At 52.7% G+C, this 27572-nt stretch overlaps 10 protein-coding genes and 3 pseudogenes across 13 annotated transcripts, besides 3 other annotated features; 6 read left to right on the plus strand and 7 right to left on the minus strand.

Annotated features, from left to right (window-relative positions):
* Positions 1–521: 521 nt before the first annotated feature.
* NCS57_01151400 (Non-specific serine/threonine protein kinase) lies at positions 522–5605 on the minus strand (the record flags this gene model as incomplete). Its single annotated transcript, XM_053061228.1, has 6 exons — positions 522–1244; positions 1301–1719; positions 1767–2766; positions 2815–3153; positions 3213–5333; positions 5396–5605. The coding sequence occupies 6 exons, from the start codon at positions 5603–5605 to the stop codon at positions 522–524; spliced, it is 4812 nt and encodes a 1603-aa protein (XP_052909614.1).
* A 486-nt stretch (positions 5606–6091) lies between these two features.
* Positions 6092–8329, plus strand: NCS57_01151500 (Cut12 domain-containing protein; the record flags this gene model as incomplete). The annotated part of the gene is made up of 2 exons (XM_053061229.1): positions 6092–6314; positions 6372–8329. The coding sequence occupies exons 1-2, from the start codon at positions 6257–6259 to the stop codon at positions 8327–8329; spliced, it is 2016 nt and encodes a 671-aa protein (XP_052909615.1). The 5' UTR covers positions 6092–6256.
* Positions 8330–8680: 351 nt separating this feature from the next.
* NCS57_01151600 (uncharacterized protein) lies at positions 8681–9593 on the plus strand (the record flags this gene model as incomplete). The annotated part of the gene is made up of 2 exons (XM_053061230.1): positions 8681–8816; positions 8878–9593. The coding sequence occupies 2 exons, from the start codon at positions 8681–8683 to the stop codon at positions 9591–9593; spliced, it is 852 nt and encodes a 283-aa protein (XP_052909616.1).
* An 86-nt stretch (positions 9594–9679) lies between these two features.
* On the minus strand, positions 9680–10997 carry NCS57_01151700 (annotated as a pseudogene). The gene is made up of 2 exons: positions 10319–10997; positions 9680–10269 (listed from the first exon to the last, which is right to left on the minus strand).
* Positions 9680–10997: a sequence feature.
* A 141-nt stretch (positions 10998–11138) lies between these two features.
* Positions 11139–12832, plus strand: NCS57_01151800 (Ribosome-interacting GTPase 2; the record flags this gene model as incomplete). Its single annotated transcript, XM_053061231.1, has 6 exons — positions 11139–11296; positions 11352–11380; positions 11586–11600; positions 11661–11685; positions 11766–12197; positions 12247–12832. The coding sequence occupies exons 1-6, from the start codon at positions 11268–11270 to the stop codon at positions 12830–12832; spliced, it is 1116 nt and encodes a 371-aa protein (XP_052909617.1). The 5' UTR covers positions 11139–11267.
* A 333-nt stretch (positions 12833–13165) lies between these two features.
* On the minus strand, positions 13166–13703 carry NCS57_01151900 (uncharacterized protein; the record flags this gene model as incomplete). The annotated part of the gene is made up of 3 exons (XM_053061232.1): positions 13459–13703; positions 13323–13409; positions 13166–13268 (listed from the first exon to the last, which is right to left on the minus strand). The coding sequence occupies exons 1-3, from the start codon at positions 13587–13589 to the stop codon at positions 13166–13168; spliced, it is 321 nt and encodes a 106-aa protein (XP_052909618.1). The 5' UTR covers positions 13590–13703.
* A 670-nt stretch (positions 13704–14373) lies between these two features.
* Positions 14374–15885, minus strand: NCS57_01152000 (uncharacterized protein; the record flags this gene model as incomplete). The annotated part of the gene is made up of 4 exons (XM_053061233.1): positions 14374–14880; positions 14930–15674; positions 15726–15802; positions 15862–15885. 4 exons carry the CDS (start codon positions 15883–15885, stop codon positions 14374–14376), a joined length of 1353 nt encoding a protein of 450 aa, XP_052909619.1.
* Positions 15886–16733: 848 nt separating this feature from the next.
* NCS57_01152100 (uncharacterized protein) lies at positions 16734–17693 on the minus strand (the record flags this gene model as incomplete). Its single annotated transcript, XM_053061234.1, has 7 exons — positions 16734–16843; positions 16890–16992; positions 17042–17086; positions 17140–17319; positions 17389–17484; positions 17550–17603; positions 17664–17693. The coding sequence occupies 7 exons, from the start codon at positions 17691–17693 to the stop codon at positions 16734–16736; spliced, it is 618 nt and encodes a 205-aa protein (XP_052909620.1).
* Positions 17694–18234: 541 nt separating this feature from the next.
* NCS57_01152200 (Magnesium chelatase) lies at positions 18235–19384 on the plus strand (the record flags this gene model as incomplete). The annotated part of the gene is made up of 2 exons (XM_053061235.1): positions 18235–18960; positions 19010–19384. The coding sequence occupies 2 exons, from the start codon at positions 18235–18237 to the stop codon at positions 19382–19384; spliced, it is 1101 nt and encodes a 366-aa protein (XP_052909621.1).
* A 254-nt stretch (positions 19385–19638) lies between these two features.
* Positions 19639–21445, minus strand: NCS57_01152300 (annotated as a pseudogene). Its single transcript has 3 exons — positions 21151–21445; positions 19748–21098; positions 19639–19696 (listed from the first exon to the last, which is right to left on the minus strand).
* Positions 19639–21445: a sequence feature.
* An 868-nt stretch (positions 21446–22313) lies between these two features.
* NCS57_01152400 (uncharacterized protein) lies at positions 22314–24091 on the plus strand (the record flags this gene model as incomplete). Its single annotated transcript, XM_053061236.1, has 2 exons — positions 22314–22586; positions 22640–24091. The coding sequence occupies 2 exons, from the start codon at positions 22314–22316 to the stop codon at positions 24089–24091; spliced, it is 1725 nt and encodes a 574-aa protein (XP_052909622.1).
* A 1332-nt stretch (positions 24092–25423) lies between these two features.
* NCS57_01152500 lies at positions 25424–25782 on the plus strand (annotated as a pseudogene). The gene is made up of 2 exons: positions 25424–25574; positions 25634–25782.
* Positions 25424–25782: a sequence feature.
* A 1098-nt stretch (positions 25783–26880) lies between these two features.
* Positions 26881–27244, minus strand: NCS57_01152600 (uncharacterized protein; the record flags this gene model as incomplete). Its single annotated transcript, XM_053061237.1, has 2 exons — positions 26881–27068; positions 27118–27244. The coding sequence occupies 2 exons, from the start codon at positions 27242–27244 to the stop codon at positions 26881–26883; spliced, it is 315 nt and encodes a 104-aa protein (XP_052909623.1).
* Positions 27245–27572: the final 328 nt, after the last annotated feature.

A 27572-nucleotide genomic window follows, 5' to 3' on the forward strand; every position in this document is an offset into this window, starting at 1 on the left:
GGACCAACTGGCAAAATAATAGAGATGTCATAAGATGTATGTAGTTTACGTCAAGCCTACGTTACGTCTACGGTGTTACGTCTACGTCACGCCTGCCTACTCATCTACATAACTATCTATGGGAAATGTGGGAGTTGAACCTCAAACACACTGGTGTTAAGGTTCGGGAAGACTCAGGAACTTCGCCCTTGCCAAGTCCGTCACTGTCTTCCGACAATAGAGAAGGGATTAAACTGAATTATATTACCTTGATCGTGCTGTTGCTGACGGGAAGTGTAAAGCTTGTCGCCGTTGGGGTGTAGACTATGTTGGGGTTGCTGGGGAGATATCGAGGCTTCCTCCAAACCTTGTGCCTCATGGAAAGAAATAGAACTGGAGTCAGAGTTGAGTTGTTATCGTATGCAAAGGTATCTGGCCAGACAAACCTCCCCTATCTACAACGCAAAGCAAAGCAACATCTAAAAACATCATGCAACACTAACAGACCCATCTATCCACATCCAACTTCCACTCGATGAACATCAGTTGCCCAAATCATAGTAGATGCAGTTGCCAGACCGAAAGTTGTACAAGAACGAGTGTCTCGTCCCGTTCTTCTTCTCAAATTTGTACCGCCACGTGTCCAACTGGTCGTGGATCTCGCGGATGTACTTCTTCTCTGACGTCGTCACCGCGTGCTCGACTTGCCGCCAGCTCTCGGGCTCGGAGAGGCACGTCTCGCGGATCAGGTCCATGACTTGGTCTGTCGTCTCGATGGCGAGGATTGGTCCGTCGAGGAACGATCGCACTACGCTGCTGGCGCTGACCTGGGCTTGTTCCACCACCGTTCTACGGTTGAACTTCTTGCTCCGTGTCTGGGCCACGAGTACTCGAACCTCCTGCTCCGGATCCTTGTCGCCCGAGCCGCTGGGTTCGGCCTGAGAACTGTTGCCTCGAAGCTTCACCACAGACCTCGCGTCGCGTTCTCGGATCTCACCTCGGAGCCAAGATAGCAGCTGTGTTGACGGAATATCGACGTCTGGTGCGTCCTTTCTGCCCATGCTCTTAATCTTCAGGATGGAGTCCTGCTTGATAATGATGATCCACGAGTACACCTCGTCGCGGTGCTTCGACAGCAACTCGTCAGGAGATCTCGCGTCCTTGGCCATTTCCGCGCTGATATCGTGAGCCCAGAGCATTTGAAGAAGTTCAACACCAGATGATCTGAGCAGAGCGGCGTCAAAACTGGCAACCAAAACGTCACACTGCATCCCATGTTAGCAAGTCATGCCGTAAAACACAAAGCCAGAGATGAACCCACCCTTCGAGTATTAAACATGCCGTTTCCTTCCTCCTCTCCCTTCTTGAGGAACGCTCGTCCGCTGACTTTGGAAACTCTTGCCAAGCGTTCCCATGCCAAGCTAAATCCAACCGCGTGCCTCTCACCAAACTGGCCACCGATTCTGGGTCGGTGTTCCTTGATAAGCTGGTCATATCTCCCACCAGCTGCAAAGACGTCCTTGGTCTTCTTGTCGTAGAGGCACGAAAAAAGGATGCCCCCCGTGTAGAAGCCCTCCTTCAAGCTGTTCAGGGGGTTGATGTAGACCTTGGTCCCGACCCCTAGGCGTTTGCAATACTCAATGACTTCCTTCAGGTGCGCAATTGTGGGTGAGGCCCGCTGGTACATGTCGCTGCCTTCAAATAGGGTCTTCAGTTTGGAAAACGTCTTGTTTGGCGTGTCTAGACAACGTTAGTGATGCACATCTTGGATGCGCCATCTGACTTACCCCTGAAATCGAATCGTTGTAGTTCGTCCACGCTTGTCGCTGATACACCCACGGCCGCCGACCGCAGCTCGATCCTAATCTTCTGCCATGTGTGGTTGTGGATGTTCAGCTTGCTCAGAACATCTGCAGTTGCGCGTCTGCACGCTGGTTCAATGCCGCAATACTCGAAAATAAGCTGCAAAAGATCAGAGTGTCCCAGGTGGAAGCACATGACCGTCGAAGACAGGGAAGGGAATGTGTGAATGATCTCGTCAATCACTTTTAGAACCTCAGCCTCCTTCATTGCTAGATCCAGTGCGTCAGTCGTGACAATGTCAAAGTCGACTTCGCCAAACATCAGGGGCTGGCCCGTGTCTTGCTTATCACGGAAAACGTTGCCAAAGGTAAAGGTCCTTTGTAACACAGGACCAGTGGCTTGTTTGGCCATCATTCGTGCATTGCCCATAGTGAGATCGTATGGAAGCTGAAGCACGTTTCCGTTGGCGTCCAAAAGCTGCACGGCATTATCTCCGTAATGAGACGAGCGAGGATATATGACTCCCCTGGGGCATTCCAGCGCACCATGACGGCGGAAGATGCTGATGAGAGACTTCTTGACAATCCCTTGATTGAGCAACTCCTGGGGACTTGGGCCCGCAGAGAACATATCCCAGGCATAGTTCTTTGTAGGTTCCATGGGCTTTGCGAACAAGGTTGAAAGCATCTTGCGATAGTATGGCGAGCTGGGATCAGCAAGTCCAGCAAGGGTGCGTCTGATAGTCTCACTCTCCATTTGAACCGGCAGCTTGCCGCTCTTGAGGAGGTCTGCACTTGAAGGTCTCTCTTTGGGGTTGTGATTGACAAGAGAGAGCACAATCTCAGTCTGAACCTTGTCTGCCGGCTTGAAGTCAGATGGCAAAACCGGCTTGACTCGTCGAAGTTGACCAAGCACATCGGCCTTTTGCATGCCCATCATGGGAATGTAGCACATCTCGAAGAAGATGATGCCCAAAGAGTACATCTGCTAGCAATTAGTCCAGCAATAGACAAATCTGACCACTCCACTTACATCAACTTTTGTGCTATACATTCCATTCACAGTTGACTTGATTTCGGGCGCAGAGTAGTAGGCAGTGCCAATACTCCTTGTCATATCATCCGTCTCAAGAGTGTTGGCAGCCACCTTGTCCACTGAGAATTGTCCACTGGTGGCAAGTCCAAAGTCGCCAATCTTGACATTGTCGATGCCGTCAGAGCCACTGCTGATGAAAATGTTCTCTGGCTTCAAGTCACGGTGGACGATGCTGAGTCCGTGAATATGGGCCAAGCCTTCCAAGACCTGGCGGAAGAGGCGCCAGATTTCGGCTGTATTCTTATACAAGTTTCTCGCAATGAGATCCCTAAGGGTCTAACGGTTCTTGTGAGTAAGTCTGTTGATTCAGGTGAGAGAGGAAAGTTGAGGCATACCCGTTTTTCACAGTACTCCATCGAGATGTATAGAATTGTTCGATACGATCGCTGATACCGAGCACGCCGTAACATTGCGGCGTTTCTCTCCTTGTCAGGCGAAAGAACACGGCCGATAGCCACATCGCTGTCTGAATAATCATCGTCATCGTCCTCATCGTCGTCCTCGTCATCATCAGAGTCGTCGGAGTCATCGAACCCAAAGTCCACATTAGCATTCGAGGACATGAAATCGAGGCCTCCGGTGCTAGTAGCAAACTGGATGTCAATTCCAGCCGACCCAGTCCCTCGGGTATCTTCCGTAAAGTAACCCGTCGAAGTATCGTCCTCGGTGTCTGTTTGGTCTGGGATCTCCTCTACCCAGGTGTTGTAGTATCGAACAACAGCGGGATGACTGAGCTGAGAAAGCAGCCGAACCTCCTTCAATATTTCAGTAAGACTGGCCTGCGAGCGCTGCGTGATCTTCTTGATGGCATAAATCTGACCATCAAGCTTCTTCCTTGCCTTGACCACCTCACCGAAGCCGCCCTTCCCAAGCCTGCCTTCTTCAACAAAGTCTTCAGTGTATCTGGACAAGGCAGGGCCTCGGGTAGTAGAGTCACGCCTCAGTCTTGCAGGAATCACTTGCAATGAGGATATGGAAGGGCTGCTCGATAGCATCGCGGCCGTGTCGTCAAAGAGGACTGGCGCATCAGTAGCCAAGAACTCACTGGATCCAAGCTCAAAAGCCCGTGGCCTCTTTTGCTTGTCCTCTTTGAAGAATCTGCTGACCAGCTCATGCAACGAATGGGACAGAGTAAGCGATTCCATCAGATTCTTGGGCGACGAGTATGTCCGCAGCACATCAAGACCAAAGATCATCTGAACAAAGACAACACCAAAGTCCCAAATATCAGTCTTGTATGTATACTGAGGTTTGGACGCAGCAGCAACCTCTGGTGGCAGCCAGTAAGCAGACTTGGCAGTAGTCATCCCTGGGGGTCCCGGCTTGTGCGAGCTGATGGCGTGGATCTCTCTCTGATACCACGAGTCGGAGATCTTGGGAACGATTTCACCTGTGGACTCTCGGAACAGCAGGATGTTCCCTGCATGAATATCTTGATGGGCAATGTTCTTGTTGTGAAGAAAGTTGAGCGCATCTAGCAAGTCACGCGTCCAAGACCGCACTTTGCCAATCTCAATCTGCCCAGCAAGTTCCAAGAGCTCCTCCAGGGGACCCTTTTCCGCCAGCGGCGTCAAGACGCTTACTGTCCATGCATTTGGGACGGTCGGGTCAGTGGCGATTCCACTCTGGACCTTGAAGTCCAGGACCTCGACGAGGTGGCGGTGGTGAACTCGCTTTACCGTCTTGAGGTCCTGAAGACGCGACTCGAGACTCTGCAGCTGCACCTTGAACTCTTTGGAGTCCTTACTACTAGTGCGCAAAACAGCTTCCTTGAGTGCCATCGTCTGGCTGCCCTGGCCGTTAGCAAGGACAGGCCTGACCGTATAGACAACCGAGACAGGGCCCTGTCGGGGGTCGCATTTGCTAGCAACAGCCTTGAAGGTGAGAATGTTCCCCGACTTGTCCGTCGTATTGCAATATTGGTCGAACTCGATGAGCTCTTCCGTCTCGGTGCTTGAGGTGGGCTGCTGGGGAGTCTTGCCATTGGGGCGACGCTTCGACTCCTTGGCCTTTTGTCGTTGGCGATCAATCTGCTGCTGGAGCATCTCGGCCATGACACGTTCTTCTTCTTTTGTTTCCTCCATCTTCTTGCGATCGTCTTCCTCCTTCTTAGCTTGCGCTAGCTTCGCCATGGAGGCCTCGTGTCGTTCTCGCTCCTCCTCGAGGGACGGCAAGTGTTTGCCATCTGCCTTTGCTTGGGCGGCATCTTCGAGGATATCCCGAACTCCTTCGACAATCTGGTCGATCATCTCCTGCTGATCCTGCGCAAAGATCTTCGGTTGCGTCTCGAGGAACTTTTGGATCTTGAACTGGGTGACTTCCTTAAGGTCATAGTCCTTCAAGGTGATCAACGGGGGAGACTTCGGGTACGTCGCAGTCATGACAAACCCGAGAGTGACAGCAAAGTCTTCGTCTCTCGAAGCTTTTATTCGTATATCAAAAGCAGGATCTGTTCTCTGCGTACTATGAGCTTCGACTATCGGAGCAGGCTGATGGAGGGGACGGCATGTGACTCTACCTTCCAAGCACTGTGAGTTCCCGTGTGCATGACAAAGTCTTCGCCATAGATGGCCTCAAGGGCGAGGAGCTCATTCTGCTGCAGTTCATCATATTCAATCTTGTTGGTAGCCTCCGGGCTCGCGGCGGGCTGGAGGCCCGGAAAGCTTGACTCATCGTTGTTCTTGCTAAGGTTCAAGGGCGACTTCCATACCCCTGATTGCCACGCCATGGTTGCTCAGGATCCAGAGAAGTGTCACAGCAAAAGCTGCGACGCTACAGGGAAGAAGCCATGGCGGCACAGAATGTCGATAAAATAATAATAAAAAAGGTCGGTTGAAGGAGTCATCCAGCAAATGGATGACAGGTGAAGAAATCGCCAGGCCAGACCTGGGCTCTGACGTCGCGAAATGGATGGCGGGGTACCTTACTCACCTTATTGCCGGTTACAGCTTGAGATGCTGCTTATCCTGGAAAGGCGGTGTCGTTTCACCGAATTACAGGCGGCCACAGGGCTGATGAGGGGTTCACGGCGGCTCTTGCAGCGGCCGGAGTGCTAAACTTTGGCCAATCGACGCCCCGAGACGCCTGGACCGCCAAGTGGTAGCCGCTGCAGAGGTGCCTGACCCCGGCTAGCGCTGCCTAGAAAGTTACTTTGGTGTGCCACCCAGGGTCCCGTCTTTCTTATCACTGTTGTCGTGATGTGACAGGTGAAAGTAAACAAACCAACCTTTTACAACTCATCTCCCAAACAATCCGACATCGCCAACCACGAATTGGAGAGACAGATGCTACAATCCCATCATTTTTGATCGCGCATGCGAAACAATTCCTTCAAGACATTCAGACGACGCGCTACTCTCAGCTCCACGAAGATTATAAGATGTTGGGTTGGATGCTGAGACGCGGCGAGGACGCGCCCAACGCTGTCAACGACGGTGGTACGAATTCCTCGCTTCCAGGATCATCACACTCTTCTTACTTACCATTCATGTTAGACACTGCTCAGATCGATGCGCCCGATACCCCTGCGCCAGTATTTGCTGCAAGAGCTTTCAAGAGCGCCTTGTTTGGAACCCCGGCGCGACCGAGCGACAACCAAGCCACGAGAGCAGCCAAAGAAAAGAAGAACATGAAGACGGAAGCAGTCTCTCAAACACCGCCCCGACCCCAGGGCATTCTTTTAACCCCGGGCACGGGAACCACGAGGAGGAAGCGCGTGTCATTTGGACAGGACGTCAAAAAGACTAATGATCTTAATGTGATCCACGAGAACGAGACACGCCATCGCACGCGCCTAAATGAGGCTCTGGAAAAGGCATCGCGATCCGCAGCTCAGGAGGCTGCGACGCGACGAAATCAGGATGACACCTCAGACGACGAGTGGGAAGAAGCCGACGACGAGGATTGCTGCACCCACGACATCACGATCGATCTAAACGAGCCGCACTCACAATCCGGGAAGTACTGGAAGGAAGAGTTCGAAAAGTATCACGACGAGGCCAAGATCGAGATGGAGAAATTGCTCAAGTACAAGCAGCTGGCAAAGTCATATGCCAAGCAAAAGGACGCCGAGGCCAGTGACCTCGCCGTCAAGCTCAAGGAAGAGCAGCAAAAGGTGATCGAGATGGAGAAGCAGATTGCTGAGGGCGCATCTCGAATCGCATCGAAGCGAGATGATCGATCGGACGATGTCAACTCTGAGCTTCTATCAACTTTGACGAAACAAACCGCTCTAGCGGTCCAGTATCGAACTCGTGTCCAAGAACTCGAGGATCAACTTGAGGAATTCCTCAAGGACCGAGAGGACGACCCAGATTCAAAGGCCGGCCGCAGGCGTCGACTGGCAACATCACCAAGAACCCAAAAGACCATTCTAGAGACACAAAGAGAGTTAAGGAAGGCTCGCGCCCAGGTCAAGGAGCTGGGTGAACTTCGCGACCAGGTCTCAACTTTGAGGAGTCAACTCAGGGCAGCCGAAAAGAGAGCCTCAAAGGCTGAGACACAGACAACAACTGTGCCTGACACTCCTCGCGAGAGCGCAAGGGCTCAGGATCTACGCGCCCAGCTTCGCGAGGCCAGGGAAGAGACCAAGAGAAAAGACGAAGAGATCCGTCAACTCAAGGAGGAGTTTGAGGCATACCGAAAGGAGACCGAAGCTCAAGCTACGGACAAGAATGGAGTGTTGGAACGCGCCCATTCAAAGATCGCAGAGCTCAAGAAGGAGATAAGGACATTGAAGACGGGAGAACAAGCGCCCGCAACTCGACCAAAGAGCTGGCATGTTCACACGGAAATCAGTCGTCTAGCGGAGGAAAACTCTAGACGAAAGGAGGAATCCTCAGAAAGGGCTTTCAACCAGCGAGGCCATGACCTCGAGCGGCGAAGCTTCGACTTGACGGATCTGCAAGGCGAGTCCATTGGACTCAAGGCGACAAACCCCAATGTCCCTTCATTGCGACAGAAGTTCCACGAAGATGCCCTCCCCAAGGTGACCCAATCAGACCTTGGAACTACGAAGCAATCAGGTCTTGGTGATAGGCCAAATCTTGGCCGACCTAGATGGCAGCCATTCGTGCCGCGATCACCTAGGAACAGGGCTTATCTCGGCGAGGAGCTCACCAAGCGCATCGAGAGTGGAGGTGCCGCGTCCGGACTCCCCGAAATCGATGACATTGCCGTGCCTGATCTACCAGCACTCGCCAAGTCGATTGCGCGCTCAAAGCGAAACACGGCAACCGACAAGGCAGATGACAACATTGATCTCCTGCAGGATCGCTTCACGCGTCTAGGAGGGCCAGAGCAGAGCAACGGCGCACCTCCAGCCACCACGTCGAAGAGCACACTACCACCAGAGCGTAGAGCAGCGGCGATTGCGCGAATCGAGCAGAGAATGGCGGAGAAGAAGCGGGCGCAGAGAAGGAAGGGGTTTGACAAAGAGAATGTTCGACCTTGAGATAATGGATGTTGGTTGCCTGTCGGGGAATGGGTTTTGGTATGGAGTGAGGTGTTGGACTCTTTTTTGGTTGCTGATAAAATTGGACTTGTTAACTTGGTAAACTCATGGATGGAACCCTGGAAAGGCTGGGCCTGGGTTTTTAGCATTGGCATGGAGTTGGGTTCTGTTGTTTTCCCGTTGCAGAAGAATCATCGGATATGGTTTTAAAGTTGAGTCAATTGGATTTATCATGGTTGTTATCTCCCCGTTTTCTGTATAGGGCGATGGACCTTGCGCTTATCTAGGTATTCCTCCGCGGGAACGAGCCAGAGCTAGGTCTCAACTTGGACTTGTCACGTTTTTATACTCATGGCTCCTTTGCAACCTGTCGTGTATGATGCAGATGAGATCCAGGATGAGATTCTGGATCTAGAGCGTCGGCTTCAAGATGCCAGGGCGCGTCTAAAGACAAAGCAACTATCAGCTCCACCTCCACCATCAGGTCGTATGTATCACCTCCACTCACACCAACCCCTATGACGATCTCGGCTCACCATGAGTATCAGCTCACCTCGCACCTTCGACTCACTTCCTACTTCTCCTCTCAGACTCTGCCCTTCCTCTCGGCTCTTTCGCCTTTAGCAGTGGCCTAGAGTCGTATCTGGCTCATACGCCCCGCGGCGGTGCATCTTTCTCCTCTTTCCTACCTTCGTCACTGTCGTCCTTTGCTGCGACGACGCTCCCTTTCGTCCTCGCTGGACATCGCAACCCAGATGCCCTCCCTGAGCTAGACGACCAGCTCGATGCAGCTATTATCTGCACCGTGGGTCGTCGTGCGAGCGTTGCGCAGGGTCGTGCTCTGTTGAGTATCTGGGAGCGGTCGTTCCGCGCAAGCCGACCAGATGTCAACGCTCATGCGCTGCGTGACTTTGCGGCGCTCTTGAGGCGCGAGAGCCAAAACGAGGTACCTCTCGTATCTGCGCATCTCGCACCGTTGTTCGGAGCCATATGCGCCCTCGTCGGGCTGGAGCTGCGACAGACGGCGTACGTCTTTATGCTGAGTCACGTCAAGGCGCTGATATCGGCGGCAGTGAGGGCGAGCGTTTTTGGGCCGTATCAGGCGCAAAAGGTATTGGCTGGACAGCATGTGCAGAAAATGATCGATGATATGATCGATCGAGAGTGGAATACGCCAGTTGAAGAGGCCGGGCAGACAATCCCCCTTATGGATCTGTGGTTTGGACGACACGAGGTGTTGTATTCTAGAATCTTCAACAGCTGAAACTTTTGCTGTCATTGTGGTATCATTATAGTTACAGATAAATAATCTATGCATCCAATATGTAGAAATTTCAAACGCCATGTCCCCTATTCATCATCGCTGTCGCTGTCGTATGCCACCAGCGGTCCTGCTGAAGCTGCAGCTTTGGGCTTAGATGCCACTGACACCTTGGCCTTGTTAAGGGCTGCGAGCGTGCTGCCCGAAAAGATACCTCCCGTCTCCTGCTGTGGCTGTTGTTCCTCCTGCGCCGGTGTCTCGCTGGACTCGCCGTTTTCGATCATGGGCCGTTCCTGGTATTCCACCTCAAACCCTTCCCGTCCTAGGGGGTTCACAGCTTGGGCACCTCGGGCAAAGTGCACTTCATCAGGCGCTTCGTATCCCTCGAGGCCATAGCTACTCTCAATCTTTCTTCTCTTCCTAGCTTCGGGGTCCTTGCCTTCAATCTCGGCGACAAACTCGGCAGGCAGGGCCCTTCGAATGGCCTCGGCAGCCTGCTCCTCGATTCTTCGCGCCTCACGCGCCTGCGCCATCGGGTTTGGATCGGCGGTGGCCCATCGAACGTTAAGAATCTCGTCGTGGTCAAGAGATTGATGCGCCATGGCTTCCTTTGCGAATTCGGCGTTGGCCTCCTTGACGTAGGTTACGAATGCGACACCTCGGGTGTTGAGGACACGAGCTAGTTCCTTGTTAGCAGATGCGACGCTGTATCCTCACGATGAACTTACTGCGCTCGATAGGACCCCATTCAGCAAAATGCCGAGCCACAATCTCTTCAATATCATCGGTGACGTGTATCCTGCCCACATAGACAGTTCTGTTTTGCCTCATAAAACTTCCAACGCCACCCATATCGTCTCGGTAATCAGAAAACTTGTCGCGTCCGAAGCAGTCCACATTGGGGTTGAAGTGATCGTACGTCCCGGGAAGTCGGTGGAGGTAATCGCAGTCCTGGCCCTTGGTGCAAATGCCACGCGCGAATCGCAGACAAAAGAAGCTCCCTGGCAGTCCGTCGGCCTTGGTGTAGCCAGAGTCTTTGGCGACGTTGCAGCGACCCTTGGCGTGAGTCTTGGACAGGTACTTGTCTTCTCTATCGCCGCCTGACCACTTGTTGTACCAAATGTTGAAGATCGTACCAGTCTGGGGAGGAGGCTCTGATGTGAGGGTGTCGGGGTCGATTTGGACTCGCGCAGGTCGCTTCTTCTTGCGGATGACCTTCCTGACGACCTTTTTCGTAGTCGGGGCCGCGACATCGGTATTTGTCGTCGCCAGCGCCATCTCCTGATCCTCCTGGTCGGCGACCGGCGCCGTCGCAACCTGCTCTGCTGTATCGGCCATGACTTCCTTGCGCAAAAACGAATCGTTGAAAAAAGATTGTTGTGATGGCGACGCGACGTTGCCTCGAGAACCTGGCAAATGATGCAAGGCTACAAAAGATTCTGGGGGATGGACATGCTCCCAAAAGAGGAAGGCGGTGAGTCAGCGCATCCCGCATTTGTGGAGCTCAGGATTGAGATTCTGCCGCCACTTCATCAGGCCTCTTCTAGCCCCTCCACTCATGATTTTGGATCCTGGATAGACGCCGAGGCCTCGCGACTTATACCCCCGAGTTTCTTTCCTCTTTTCTTTTCTAGAACTTGTCCAGAGACGCGACGGGCGTCTCAACCCGACGGCAAGATGGTCAACATTACGGACAAGATCAAGGAGTACGTTGTCTCTCTTGAGTGCCATGGCGGGGCACCACCACTGACATGTTTGAAGGATTGAGGATGAGATGAAGAGGACGCAAAGTAAGCATTGATATGTTTTATGAGCTTAAATCATGGGTTTGATAGTGCTGGTTACATCAGTCTTGAATCTGGAGGACTAGTGAAAGGAATAGCTCGTTGTAACGGCGCCACGTTCTTCAAGATTCACTGCGATGCCAGACTTTCACAAATCCCCTTTGCATTGGCACCCATTTATTTTACTAGACTTGAGCTGACTTGGTTATAGAAAACAAGGCCACTGGTATGTTGACAATGCTTCGTCTCCGATCACCTGTTCCTAGCGTGTATTAACACATCTCAGAATATCATCTGGGTCTATTAAAAGGGTGAGTTCACAGGCCAAGACATGTCTCGAACCTATCGCTCGAAACGCGACGCCATTCCCATCGGATATTAACAAGCCCAGAAAACTCGCCCGACTAAGGGCTCAACTCCTGGAACCCGGTCCGGGAGCCGGAGGCGGTGGTGGCTCAGGTTTCGACGTCAGCAAGAGCGGTGATGCGCGAATTGCCCTCGTCGGTTTTCCATCGGTAGGAAAGTCGACCTTCTTGTCCAAGGTGACCAAGACGAGGTCCGAAGTTGCTTCGTATGCCTTCACAACCCTTACAGCTATTCCTGGTGTGCTGGAGTATGGCGGTGCTGAGATCCAGCTTCTCGATCTTCCCGGTATCATTGAGGGTGCCGCCGAGGGAAAGGGCCGAGGACGACAGGTCATCTCGGCTGCCAAGACCAGCGATCTTATTCTCATGGTGCTGGACGCTACCAAGAAGGCGGAGCAGAGGGCCCTACTCGAGGCTGAACTGGAAGCAGTCGGTATCCGTCTGAATCGGGAGCCTCCGTAAGTGTCGGGTAAGACAGTCTCGGATGTTGGACTAACACGGAAGCAGCAACATCTACCTCAAGGTCAAGAAGGCGGGCGGCATGAAGATCACATTCCAAACTCCCCCCAAGTACCTGGACGAGAAGATGGTCTTCAACATTCTCCGCGACTACAAGATCCTCAACTGCGAGGTCCTGGTGCGCGACGAGTTCGCGACCGTCGACGACTTTATCGACGTCATCATGAAGGATCACCGCAAGTACATCAAGTGCTTGTACGTGTACAACAAGATCGACAGCGTCTCGCTCGATTTCCTCGACAAGCTGGCCCGCGAGGACCACACGGTGGTGATGAGCTGCGAGCTGGATCTGGGCATCCAGGATGTTGTGGAGAGGTGCTGGAAGGAGCTCAAGCTGATCCGCATCTACACCAAGCGCAAGGGCGTGGATCCCGACTTTAGCGAGGCTCTGATTGTGCGAAGCAACAGCACCATCGAAGACGTTTGCGATCGTATCCACAGGACGCTGAAGGATACGTTCAAGTATGCGCTGGTTTGGGGTGCTAGTGCGAGACATGTTCCTCAGAGAGTTGGTCTAGGGCACCCGGTGTCGGATGAGGATGTTGTTTACATTGTCAGCGGCTGGCGAGCGTAGACAGTCATTATCTCAATTGCCGCATAAACACACAAAAATACAGAAGACACAAGTTCTCAGAGTCATATGTCCATTGGTAAAATCGTACATCAACAGTAGTAACCATAAGCAAGTCCAAGTCCAAACCCAAACCCTGTTCATCGCATCATGTCATTACAACCCAAGGCCTTGATATCCTGCACAAGGTTAAACCCCCAAACGCCCCAGTCCAACCTCCAGTGGTGGACTGAATTCCTGGTGAAGTAAATACACACGGCGTAATCCACAAAGACATGGCTTCACACACAAAAACTGTTACGTGTGAAGAAGAAAGAAGTTGTTGTCGTCGGGTGTTTACAGACCAAAGGCCTTGGTCGGGGCGGGCTTTGCGCCCAAGGGGTTGTCGCCCTTGAGCTTCTTAGCGCTGGCTTGGGCGAACAGCGACTTGGGTTTGGCCCTGTAGATGGATTGTTAGTCGAGTGCGACAGAGTTGGGGAGAGGGGATACGGACTTGCTCGCGTGCTTGTTGCGCAGAGCGTTGATCTTGGCGGTGCAAGGGCTCATGATGTTGTCTGAGGGCGAGACATACTGGGTCGTCCTGTCTGAAGTTAGTGGCAGTGTTTAGAAGGGAAATAAGTGTTCCGTACGTCTCCTCTTGCGCCATCTTGGTCTGAAGCATTTGGCGGTGATACTCCATGCTCTTGACCTCCTTGACAGGAGCCTGCTGCTCCGTCATGGCAGCGTTGACGTCCTTGTCGGCGAGAACCTTGGTCGACATGTTTGATATGTGTGTAGGTAGATGTGTGTATGAGACAAGATGCTGAAGCTCAATTGTGTGTATGCGGTGCGGGAAAAGCTTAAGCTTGCGATTGCGATTGCGTGAGTGTCTGATCGAGTGAGGAAGTTAATGGGTGTGCGTGCTTCTTTAATGTACTGAGTGCCTTTGTGATGGGATGGATATAAACCCGGGCAAGACGTGCACAACTCAAAGAAAATTACCAGGTAAAGTAAACGGTGTTTCTGGTCGACGGGGCAACGACGAGAAAAATTGCACGGCAAGCAGGGATCAAGCCCACATTGGAATGTGGGCCCCCCTCCCCCCTCCTCCTGCCGTGAAAGAAGAGTTGCACGCTAGCACCTGCGATTTCCGTGAGCTTCTGCACGTCAGAAAAAGTGCCCGTCGTTTTTCTTCCCGCGGCTCGTAGGTCGCATCGGCTAAGGGACAACGCATCATTCATCGCCAGGGGCAATGGCATGTCATGGACTATGCGCATGAGATTTCAAGGGTTGTAGATATGACTAGTGATTGTTGAGTCATGGCAAGCAACAGGATGCTTCAATGTCACCCAATACAAGTCGGCCGGGGAACTCGAGTCCAGACCTATAGCTGGAGATCTATTATCACATACGGAGTACATAACAAACAAAACACTATCTTGGTGCCGAAACTTATCATCCCGGCCATGTTTGGCTGCTCTTCATGCGGCCGGAAAGCAAACAGGAGGTCTTCTCCACTGCTTCACTTGGTCAACCATGACATGCGGCCACTCGCGTCGGGCCATCTACAGCTTGTGCTGTATCCTTGCTCCCGGCTGTCTCCTCTCGACTCCATACTCCTTGAGCAGCTCCTCCGTCTTGGCCCTCTGCCTCTTGATGATGGCCGTCGCCTCAGGACCGCGCTTGTTCTCGTTGCGACCCATCTGCTGCAGATGCACCTCGTCAGGTCCGTCGGCCAGCCGCAGCGTGCGGATGCCAGCCCACATGTATGCGAGCGGCGTGTCCTGCGAGACGCCCGCGCCGCCAAACGCCTGCACGGCGCGGTCGATGACGGTGAGGGCAGTCGACGGGACGAGCACCTTGGCCTGCGCGATCTCCTTGAGGGCCTTCTTGGGGCCTAGCTCGTCCATCTTGATGGCTGCGTTGAGCACGATGAGGCGGGCTGCGTCGATTTCGATGCGTGACTTGGCGATCCACTCGAGGATCACGCCGTGCTCGCGGAGGAGCTTGCCAAAGGGCTTCTTGGACTCGTCGTTGACACGGAGGAGCATCCAGTCGAGGGCACGCTCGGCCTGGCAATTGTGAGCAGAAATTTCATAATGTGAGGGTAAGAACACTTACAGCGCCAATGGTTCGCATAGCATGGTGAATGCGGCCAGGTCCAAGACGGCCCTGGATAATCTCAAAGCCTCGTCCCTCACCCAGGACAATGTTGGATACAGGCACCCTCACGTTCTTGAATGTGAGATGACCGTGGCCGTGGGGCGCATCATCGTAGCCATAGACATTCAGCATACGGTTAATGGTAATACCGGGAGTATCGGCAGGCACCAGGACAACCGACTGCTGACGATAGGGGTCCTTGTTGTTGGCATCCGTCTTGCCCATGACGATGTAGATGCTGCACCGAGGATCACCAGCACCACTAGACCACCACTTCTGCCCATTGAGGACATACTCATTACCCTCACGTCGAATGTCCAGCTCAATGTTGGTAGCATCCGACGACGCGACCTGCGGCTCCGTCATGAGGAACGCAGACCTAATCTTGCCCTCCATGAGAGGCTTGAGCCATTGCTGCTTCTGAGCCTCGTTGCCGTACTTGGCCAGCACCTCCATGTTGCCCGTGTCGGGAGCCGCGCAGTTGCACGCCTCCGAGGCCACGTGAGAGCGGCCGAGCCACTCGGCCATGAGACCGTACTCGAGGTTGGTGAAGCCGGGAGACTCCTTGTAGTGGCCCTTGGGGAGGAACATGTTCCAGAGGCCGAGGGCCCGCGCCTTGGTCTTGAGGTCCTCGATGATGGAGGGGTGGCCCTCCCATCGCGCATCGCCCTCGCCCGTTTGGGCCTCGACGACGGGGTCAGCTCTGTGAGAGTGTTAGTCGTGTGGTGAAGGTGTGCTGTTGTGGAGGGCTTACGGGATGCATTCCTCCTCGACAAACTTGGCCACCAGGTCAAGCTGTCTCTTGGCAGCGTCGCTGACGCGATTTACAGCCTGAGGATTCAAGAGTCAGTCGAAGCTATTTACAATGGCTGAATGATGGAGCAGCTCACAATAGCAGGGATTCTCGCCGACATGATGACAGCTATGGTGTTGTCGACGTCAGATGATGACAGTATCACAAGAAACAAGACGAAAAGAAGATGAAAAGAACAACGTCAATGTCTCAATAAAAATGTCCCTGAGATTACACAAAGAGAAGATCCACGGGTCCTTAAATGATTTCCCGTAACCCTTCTAGCTACCCCAGCTTCTCCGCACCGTCGTCTCGAATGATGGCGAGCGTGCCGAGGTTCGTTTCTGCTGACTAGCCTCCTGGACCTCTCACAGCGCGAGGCTCTCCCCAAGTGGGGAGCTTGGAAATCCGGGGTACGCGGCGTTCGGCCTCGGAGCTGGGTGGGGCTCAAGCCGAGGGACAAGGTCGCCCGCTGGTTATGAGACGGGTATAAGACAGGAGAGACAGAGATATGAGTATGTAACCATCATGATTGCTTTTCCGACAACGTACGATTTTTGCTCCTTTTGCTGCATGTTCTGAGGTGAAGCTTGTGATAGTGGCATGGCGTGTTGTTGAATGTGTATCAATGGCATCCAGTATGAACAATGACATGACACTCAACACAAACACGGGATGAAGACAACATTTCAATATGATAAGCCATCTGCGGACAACTCAATCGTCCATGTTGACCTCGCAACTAACACTCAGAGCATAAAAAAGCAGACGAAAAAAAGTCGCATCCATGCATGAACACCAACAAGAAAAAAAGGAAAACCATCGGCCTCAGTATGATACATTCAGGCAAGTAATGCTGCCTCCACCACACACGAGACACATTTCCCTCCTCCTGAGCCGGTCCCCCCTTCTCATCGAATCCAATCCGAACCGTGTTGTCTGTATCGCATCGCAAACTCTAGTACTGCTCTAGCACGCGCAGCCGTCACGGTCGTTCTCGATGTGAATGTTAATCGGGTCATCAAAGTCGCCGCTGAACTCCTCCGACTCTTCTTGGGCGAGGGCGTTTCGGGCAATCACTACAACATGTTAGATCTGCAGATATACTCATTCAAGAATACCCACCCTCAAAAGCCTGGTCAATGTTGATGGCCTCCTTGGCACTCGTCTCAAAGTAAGGGATGTCGCCCTTGGACTGGCAGAAGGTCATGGCTCTCTTGTTGGAAATCTGCTGCATGTCAGAATAATTCCATGTTGACTGGTCGAATCACACATACCACTCGCTTGCTCTCCTCAACATCAATCTTGTTGCCTAGCACAACCTACACAATCCAGTTAATAGGCAACCTCAATCCACGACTTCTGCCTGACTCACAAAGGGAAAGTTGGGAGGGTCCCGGGGAGAAGCCTGGATGAGGAACTCGTCCCTCCAGCTGTCCAGCGCCTCGAAGCTCTTGGCGTTGTTGACATCGTAGACGAGGACGCAGCAGTCGGCGCCTCGATAAAAGGCCACGCCCAGCGATTGGAATCGTTCTTGGCCAGCCGTATCCCAGAGCTAATTTGCCGACGATCAGCTTCAAATCTCGAGGTCGATGTGTTTGCGTGCACAAGCGGGCTGTCCTACCTGCATGGTGACTTGTCGGTCATCGACCAGGACCTCTCGAGTCAGGAAATCAGCTCCGATGGTGGCCTTGTAGCTCGCACTGAACTTCTTGTTGACCTGTGGTGAGGGGGGGAGATATCAGCATCGTGGCCGTTATCGAGGGGTCGTGGACAGGTGCGCACATATTGGTTCATCAAGCTGGTCTTGCCAACACCGCTATCGCCAAGGATAATAACCTGTTCACGGCCATATCAATATTTTGAGCTCTTCAAGATCAAATATTCTGTTCTCCGCACCTTGAGAAGGACCTTCTTTCTCGAAGACATGTTGGGCTATAGTCTATCGAGCAGAGCGATTCTCAATGACGTTATCTCGAGCGTCTGGAACGCAATGACCGCAGCGCCTTCGCTTGTCAAGACTCGATGTCGCCTAGCAAATATATCGCAGCCCGTAGCAGGTGTGCTCTTCGGGGACGTTGTGTCGTCGTCGTGGGCGCTGGAAAAGGTCCGTGGCGGAAGCAGGATCGGATCTAGGTTGGGTTGTTGTTTGAAGAGGCAGCGGCAGATGACGGGAGGGCGGCGGAGAGTACCAATGTCACAGCCTCGCCCGTCGCTAGAGGTGATGCCCACCAGCGCTAATCCACTCTAGTCCTAGCCCTATGCATAAATCAAGGGTGGGGCACGACGGCGCCAGTGGTTCGCGGTTTGTGCAACCCCACGTGACATCATATGCAGCAGCATCATGCGACATCGACCCTTGTAGCTCAGATAGGCGGTGGATTCAGATGAGGAAATAGGGTCAACCTCATGTCAAGGATAGATCCAAAGAGCCTCATGGACCCAGGATTGAGGCTTGGACCGCTGAATCATGGCGGATGACAGCCTTCTCGACAAGGTCCACGCCTTGAGTGACCTCGAGCTGGCCCTGCTGCTCTGTCTCATCAGTCGCGAACACTGCCTCGTGAGCACCCCGTCGGATGCTATCGACGACCTCATACAGGAGCTTCAGCTTGTGGCAACAAAGACATTCGGCCTCAGCTGGGTCGTCGTCGACTGCACTCCCTCTACTACGCTCGAAGATTTCGCCGCCGCTCTCATCATCGGCCACCAGCCCTCCTCCGGCCGCTCTACCTCGCCCTCGCGCAACCACCCAGACTCATACTTTACGTCACGGCCATCCTCGTCGCATCCACGCACACCACTTAGTCCACTGTCACCAGGTGGCGGTGCCTTCTCCTCGCGAATAGCCAACGTCATCCTCGCCAAGAACCTCGACCGAGCGCCCCAGGCAGTCCAGATCCAGGCTCTGGAACTCCTGCGTACGCGTCGCATCTTTACTCGGACGTCTGTCCAGACGGCTCCGAAGCAGTTTGTCTTTATACCCGTGTTAGAAGCAGCCAGTGGCGGGGAGGCTCGTGTAACAGCGCACCTCAACGACTTTTTGTACATCGCATACTGGCATGATCCAGAAGATGGATTTGTCAACCTCGATGAGGCAGATGTTAATGATGCTGACACGGCATCAACGGGAAGTGTAGTGAAAAGGGGGCCCGGTGAAGAAGGCTCCTCTGGTCAACCTCTAATCAGCGAAAACGTAGGCTTCACTTTCATCCCATATCCTCCTCCAGCTGACAGTAAAACAGGAGATAAGCCACTTGGGAACACTGAGTCAAGAGGCCAAGGTTGATATCGAGGTCACCCGCTACCAGATGAACATCGTCTCATTCCTCCGTATGCACCGAGCCGTTGCCGGAGGCATCAGCCCAACGGCCACCAAGCACTTTGGTCAGCTTATGCGCTGCCTAGCTGCCTTGCATCGTCTGGACTTTGTTACTCCCGCGCTTGTTGGCCTCGCTGCCCACAAGATTTATCTACATCGTATCCAACTGACGCTCCCTGAAAAGGAGAGAAGTATGCAATGGGGCAGCAAGGTGGAAGCCGTAGAAGCCCTCCTAGAAGACATAGGTCCAGAAGATGTCGTCGAAGATGTGCTAGGCATGGTGACCGCGCCGCTCTGAGGCGCTCGCCCGTGTATTAAATAGTTCTATAATAATCTACACGTCATGACAAGTTGATTGAGGACTCCAGTTCCCCGAGTAGCCAGCCAGGCTTAGTCCAGTCCAAGTTTTGTTCATGATGCCGATGGCCCGTTCAATTGATTTCGCCATGTTCCCAAAATGCCATTAGCCGCCTTGAAACAATCACTCTAGTAAAAAAAAGACATTGCATATACCGCAACCGTCATCAACGCCATACTTCCTTGACTTTCCCTCTAAGAGATCTCGCGGACCTTGCATGACCAGCCAGAACCGGCCTCCAGGAGAGGCAAGCTAAATCCATGTCAGTATAAGAAAGTGAAATGAGGAATGCGAAAAACTCACCTAGCACCAAGACACCAGCCAAGCTCGTTGCCCTTGATCTTCTTGGCAATCTTGACTTCTCGGTCAATGGGCATGTCGTAGCCAGTGTGCAGAAGGGCTATCATGAAGTTAAGATCGAGGCAGTGGTCAGGTCGGTCGAGAAGCTCCTCCATGGCACCAGGGACAGTGGTGAAAACGTCCCAAGCAGTCTTGCCCATGCACACAGTCTGGGTAAGGTCGTGCATCTCACGGAGGGTGAAGGAGTCGGGCATGCCAAGGGGCTTGGTGCGGTCGTAGAAGTAGGAGAAGATGTAGACATCCTCCTTGGTGAAGGTCTTGGACAGGAGGGGCTGATGGATACCGTTGAAAGAGCAGGGAGCGAGGGTGCAAGCGGCGTCCTTGTTGAGAATCTTCTCGGCCAGGTTGCGGCACTGAGCGGGAGCAGGCTGCGAGGGACCGGTGAACTTGACGAGGTTGACCTCCTTGCTGGCGCCAATGGTGACGTTGACGTCCTTGGACATGCCGGGAGCGATGCAGGGGTGAACAATAGGCTCCTTCAACCAAGCCTTGTCAGCGCCCTTGGACTCGCTAATGTCGTTGATGAGAGCGGCGTGGATGGCCTCGCGGGCAGCCATCAAGCCATATCCAAGGTGAGAGTGCTGGTAAAGCTCAAAGTTGCGACCACCGAAGCTGAGATCGTACTTGTGGTCACCAGCAGCGAGCTTCTCAGGCATGCCACCATCAGCAGCGCCCTTAAAGGTAGGCTCAAAGACAATCTGGGTGGAACCACCGCCGAGATCGAAAACAGCAGCGGTCTCGCTCAGGTCAGGGCCGCCAATCTTGCCGAGGAGGTAGTTGGTGGTGATCCAGGCGTAGACACCCTCGAGGGAGCCGTCCATGATGGCAACGCCCTCCTTCTCCTGGTCGACAACGGGGAAGGGGTAATCAACTTCGAGGTGTCGACGGACTTCGGCCAGGATAGCATCAGCGGGCTCCTTGCCGATCATTCGGAGACCAGCGGTAGCCTTAACAGCGACAGGGGAGCAGCCCTTGAGAGCATCGGGGACGTTGTCCATGGCGACCTTCATGAGGGGATCCAGACTCTTGGCGGCGGCCACGGGGTCGTCCTTATACTTGCTGAGGCCACCGACCTCCTTCTCGGTCATCTTGAACTCCTCCTTCTCGAGCTCGGGGGTAGGACCGCAGTTGTTGAACTTGTAGACGTGGATTCGCGATCCAGTGCTGCCAGCATCAATCATGAGGACATACTGCACAATGGGCTTCTCCTTGGAGGAGGACTTGGTGCATCGATCGGTTCCGTAAGTCGAGTCGGAGGGAGTTTGGCCATCACCGCCCTTAGCGGCTTGAGATGCTGGAGAGCATGAGTAAATTGCAGTCAGTCTTCGCAAGACAATAGTCCATACCTCCACTAGCAGCACCTCCGCCGTTGTACACTTCAACGCCCTTTGGCGAGATAAAGTAGAAGAGGGTAACAATCGCGAGGACGATGGCGGCGGTCTTAATCCACCGAGTCCTCTGCGACTGGGTCATCCAAGATTCCTTCATCCTTGCGAAATATCCCTGTCTCTTGGGTTTGAAATTGTATCGGCCTGGTTTCTCGTGAGGGTCGTAGGCGACGAGCTTGGAGGGCAGCGATGTGGCTGTTCTCATGAGCGCGGGTCGAGAGAGTGGAAGGGTGACGAGGCGGCGACGGGGGGGTCTGTATCAGTGAGGGACGCCGTCGCGCATGGGAGGGGGAAAGGTCGAAAAGAGTCAACCTCGGGGGGAACGCGCTTCTAAACGAGGGAGAAGCGATCGATCAAAAGAAAGGAATGGAGGAGCGTGGCAAAGAGGGAACACACGTCAGAAAAGGAGTCGCGGTTATTATCTAAGTTTTTTGCCAGTTGACAATCTGTTAAGAAAGGGGCCGGACTGCATTCGTAGCAGACTTAGGTACGGGTTTGATTGTAACCAGTCGTAGCCGCGGAATCGATTTGGATTGGACGTGGAGGTGAGATTGTGGCCAATCCGCACCGGAGGCGGCCCCACTCCTCCTGCGGGTTGATGTCTGTCAGGGGGTTTGCAGGGAGTTTTCTCAGTGATAACAGCCCCTGAGCTGGCAGGGCGCCTCTAATTTTAGAAGCCCCACCAACATCATGAACTTGGAGAGGCCGCCTTTTGGAGTTGAGAGAATTCCGACAAGAAATGGATGCAGACGAGTAAGAGGAAATGGTGATAGAATACATTCTAGATATATCAATTTTTGACGCCGTGTGTTCTGGTAACAAGTGTTGTGTGGTTACCTTGATACCTGAGAAGGAGCATCAGTCAGCACCTCAGAATGTTCCAGTCGTCCTCAAGACGTAGGCCGGTGTTGCCTGCTCCTCAAGCCAGGTTAACCTCTTTGTTAGCACTTCAAAACAACATATTCGCAACTTAACAACTGTGCAAATCATTGTCTTTCCAATTGAAACCTCTAAAGATATTTGCCGCGCTCCTCTTCCTGCCTCATTAGCGCTTGCCGCGCCTGCCAGCCCTACCAACTTGGCATTAGGTCCCAAAGACTCGTCCCACCTGAATCGACGACATGGACGTCCACTTGCTCGTATACGACCTCTCCCGGGGCTTGGCCCGTCAGATGTCGGCAGGACTTCTCGGTTTTCAGCTTGATGCCATCTATCACACATCAATCGAGCTGAATGGTCGGGAATACGTCTACGATGGCGGCATCATTGCCATTGCCCCCGGCTCATCACACCTTGGCCAGCCCATGGAGAAGATACACCTTGGCACTACAAACTTGCCCATGGACGTGATAGAAGAGTTCCTTGACTCTCTTAGACCCATCTTCACACTAGAGGTACCTATCCAGATTAGCACCCGTCAGTATTGTCATACAGCTAATCTGATCAGGCCTATGACCTCTTCCATCACAACTGCAACAACTTTAGCGACTCATTCTCAAATTTCCTCATCGGAAAAGGAATTCCGGAACACATCGTCAAGATGCCTCAAGCTGTCCTCGACTCACCCATGGGTCGCATGCTGCTTCCCCAGCTCACTCAGGGAGTCAATGCTGGGAGGCAAAACGGCTCCATCCTCGGCCTTCAACAAAGCGCCCAGACACCCGCGGCTCCAAAGCACAGCGTCAAGAATGTCACCAATCTTGCCGAGTTTAATCGCCTAATGGAAGCTGCAAGAAGCTCATGCGCGGTCGTTTTCTTCACTTCAGCGACATGCCCTCCCTGCAAGCTTCTGTACCCGACATACGACGAGCTCGCCCAAGAGGTCGGGGACAAATCCACGCTGATAAAGATTGATATATCCAAGCCCCAAGCACATCAGATTGCCAGTCAGTACTCCATCAGCGCCACGCCAACCATAATCACATTTCTACGGGGAGAGCAGGAGAATCGATGGTCTGGAGCCGACCAAGCTGCTCTTCGCGGGAATGTCAATCTCCTCGTCCAGATGGCCTTTCCACTTCATCCACATGAGAAGCTTCGCCTTCCAACCTTTGCAAACCCTGATGCAAAGCCAGTCCTCTACTCCAAGGTTCCCCCTTTAGATAAGCTCCTAGCCAAGATGGGCAATGAGGTGGCGAGCAAGCCTGAAGTGAAGGCCCTCAAGCAGTATCTTGAGGACCGCGCCAAGGATGGGCCTTCAAGTGCCGTTGTTCCTGAGATGAGCCACCTGTCGAGTCTTGTGAAGGACTCAGTCTCATCACTACCGATTAACATTCTCTTTACGATTGTGGACTTATTCAGGTGTTCCCTATCTGACCCCAGAGTCAGCGGCTTTTTCGCCGAGGAAAAGGGTCACGAGACTGTCAGGGCTGTTTTGGACCTTGTCAACAAGCAGACAGAGTGCCCTTACGCACTACGCCTCGTTACAGTGCAGATGGCCTGCAACTTCTTCTCGACGCCTCTATTCCCTGATGAAATCATGAAAGACAGCAATCTACGCTCAGCCGTCATTCTATTGGTCTCGTCTAGCTTCCTCGATGAAGGCCATAACAACGTGAGAGTTGCAGCATCATCCCTCCTCTTCAACTTGTCTCTAGCGAATCGACGGGCCAGAAAGAACTCAAAGCCAACTCTCTCCGGGGATGACGAGCTAGAGCTGGCAGCGTCCGTCGTGGAGGCCATCACACTAGAAGAGCAATCAGCAGATGCGCTGCATGGCATGTTGCTAGCTTTGGGACATCTCATCTACGGCACAGCTCTTGATGGAGAACTGCCTGATCTTCTTCAGGCAGTGGGGGCGGAGGATAGCATTCTGGCCAAGAAGTCCAAGTTTCCGGATGAGAAGCTCATCACAGAGGTCGGTGCAGAGTTGCTAGGCAAAGGGTTACGGAAGCCATGAGGTGGGGTTTCTGGGTGTGTTGGACTGGGGGTCTCTATAATAGGTTATCACCTAGACGTGCTTAATGAACTACTTGGTGAGAGTATCTCTGCAACCTCCTATACTACCCCAGTTTGACCAATGTGAAGCTCGTCCCAAACGCCCTACACGAGTAACAGTCCTATCAATTACGATTCCATGCCCTAAAACCTTCGCACCGTCAAATTATTTATGAAAAAATTGTTCAGTCTCTGTCTTCCAACTCAGCAGCACCGATACACTTAGTCGAAAAGGCTCGATGAAGGTCCAGAGGGGGAGGCTCTGTAGGGCAACCCAACAGCACTAACACAACCAATGCTTACACTCAAGCTTCAATAACACAACGACAGGGCAACGAGGTTTGTAGTGGCCGCAAATTACACTCTGATCGCATGCCCTGATACTTGATTAGATATTTCCAAAGGAGGTGTTCCCTATCTAAACCCATGACAATGACTTGTGCTCAGAACTCCAGGTGCTTCCCATAGAGCCTCCAAGGCAACAAGTCTGGTTAGCCCTTCCGATACAAGCAACAAATGAACAACTTTTAAAGCCTTCCAATATTAGCAGCTTTCATGTGTACTCGATAATTAGAGATCGGATGCATCGATACAGAACTCTTTGCCAGCCCCCTCCAAGTGTGTTATCAGTCTGGATAGGACACCAAGCCCTTCAAGGCGGTGTTCAAAGCTATGAATCGGGCCTAACAAGTTGTGGATCTAGTCTGACGTCTATTCCTTGATCCCATCGCCTTTCAGCTACTGTTTTTATGCTGGCCTAGAGAGTAAGATAAGGCGCTTGTTGAAAGCATGACATGAAACTAACTATTGTATCAAGAGGGCCATAGGCTCCGTCGGCAACCGGGAGGGATGTACGTTTGTGGCACTGTCACGTATGTTTTGTTATTGGGCCCAGCAAGCCACAACTGAGGGTGCAGATCAATAGGTACGGAAGGAACTCGAATGAAAGAAAAAGATAGGCCCTTATCCCTACAGCCCGCTCAAGGAGACCCCGGCTGTTGGTGACGCAAACACGGGACATTGCATATGGCCGCCGCTAATTCACTAGAAACTCCGGAACCAGAAGGCCTGGAGTGAGCAAGAGCCCACTGGTCGAGGGCGCTGGGCGATGCATGAGCAACCCCCAAGCTAGTCGCGCATGGAATCCCCATCATTGTGCAGAAGTCAAACACCATTTGTATTGCGGTTAAAAGCTGACCTTTTGTCTCCAGCGTAGCTAGCTAATAGCACCTCAACCACTACTCACTCCTCAGACAGCACATGTTTGTTTATATATCATCAATCCCAATCCAGAATCGAAAATCGAATAATGGTTCTATCTGCTGAGGCCGCCATCGCCATCGTCGGTGTCCTCATTAACCTTCCGACATTTATCTTGGTGTTCTGGCAGATATGGGCCAAGCGATCACGAAGCAGCAACAACTCGCATAGAGGAGCTCGGCCAGGTTAGTTCATTGATTCATGCTACCACTTCTTTGTGTGGCTTACCAGTTACGCCGCACAGATTCCGGGGTCCTCGAAGAACATCAGATTTTCGACAGGATGCCTCTCCATCCTCGACACCCTTTTCCCTGGGGTCAGCAACCGCCCATGTTCGCATGGTACCCGCTACCTTGGGGTGCGCCAAATGACCCTGGCCGCCGAGGATCGTGAGATGAGCTTTGTCGACTTTAACTGGCTCAACAGAGCCGCATTGGAGCGGAGATCGGCCAAAGATGTTCCTACATTCTGTTTCAACCAAATCATGTACATTACCGCATGTCTGAAGGCTGCCCATTGTTAGAAGGGGAGGTCTGAGCTGAGGGTTCTGAGAAGGTGATATGGGGTAAAAAATATGTTTTCTTAAGCTTATATAATCCAAGTCTAGCATTTAGTGTGATAGAATATAGGTTTATTGTGATTTTATGTCATGAATGTTGGAGTTGAGGTTGAGTGTAGGGTACTGAAGTTGTCCGAATTGTAGCACTGGCCCAACTGTAGTATCCACTAAAGCTACATGACTAAGCACCCAAAGAGGCCTAGCGCACGTGTGGCAGCCTTTATAATCTCAACCGCCAGCCAAAGTTTTCAGTCTTCTTTTCTTTCTTTCTTCTTTATCAAAAAGCCAACTGAGCTGCCACGACCTTCACCCGGGACCCTCCGCGGTCCAAACACCCACGGTGTCGCGTTGCCTTTCCCCTAGCGGGAAACGCTCAGAAGAGTAAAACCCTTGGATATAGGAAATTTGCCGTTGCCTCTCTGTTTCTGCAGTTGAGTCCGTTGACGGTTAATGCCAAGAAGGGGGGACATTCCAATTCGTAGAATTATTGTTTCATGCAAGCGCGCTTCTGTGCGCTTGGTAAACTGGTCCATGACTGTTTGAGTCGTGATTTGACACGGTCGAAGCTCGTGGTCGCGAAATTTCTGTCGATCTTGAAGCGGGTCCGAGTAAAATTTGTGACGTTCGACGGACGTTGTTGAGCCGCATGCCGTGCCGTGACCCGGGTTCATTCTCGCCAATGCTACCTTGTCATGATTATTGCTTTGACTTCATGATGGCAAAGGTCAGTGTTGGGTGATAGACGTGATCGTCCTGGCGACCAAGCCAAAGCGCAATGGACCCTTCACGGCGTGGCAGCAGCCAACACCACCAAGGCACATCATGAGCCGCATGTGATTGATTCATGTAGTCATTCAATACGGCCGTCGCATCGTTTTCGCCAATAACCCTAAAAGTACAATCGTGTCTCGATACTACAGACTCTTCATCCATCACTCGTCGTTGGGGGAGGAACCAAGGATGCCGTCTGTGCCCTGGCTTCGATGCTGGTCCCTCACAAACTCTTCAATCTTGTCATCATGATCAGGTCGCTCTGGAGGACCCTCTGGCTTGACTTCGTCCCTCGATGGGCTCTGCTTCCCGGGTAGGATTTTGGCGGCAGCGGGGACGTATTCAGTGACTGCAAATGAGTTAGGTAACAGTTCAAAGTGTGATTCAGTTGAACTTACTCTTCTCGACTATGGGGTTCGGCTTTTGGTTCTCTGCAGCGCGAGTATCCTCCGCAGCCTTGTCGAGCTGCTCCTTGAAGGTCTCTTGCTGAGCGTCGTTGGCCGGACCAGATTCTTGGGACGTCATGTTTGCTTGTATGAACAATCTCTGTTTCCTGTTGAAGGGAGAAGTTTAAAGATTCAAGATCCGAAAATGAGAGGACAAGCCGGCAGTTTATCTTCTTATCCCTGTATCACATCAAATTCCTTGATCTCATCTCGGCATACGCAATCGACCGTCCTTGGATCGCGAAACCCAATCCAATTCCGCAAGCTGCAAATCATGGAGGGTGACGTCAAGGCGCAGAGACCGCGGGGTCATGTCCCTCCTCCCCGATAAGTCCCGATAAGAAAAATGCTATCTTATCGGAGGGCGCTCATGGGCTGACCATCACCAACTTTTGATACCGCTCCGA

Source organism: Fusarium keratoplasticum, chromosome 9 (genome assembly GCF_025433545.1).
Source record: "Fusarium keratoplasticum isolate Fu6.1 chromosome 9, whole genome shotgun sequence".
Classification (NCBI taxonomy): Eukaryota; Fungi; Ascomycota; class Sordariomycetes; order Hypocreales; family Nectriaceae; genus Fusarium; species Fusarium keratoplasticum.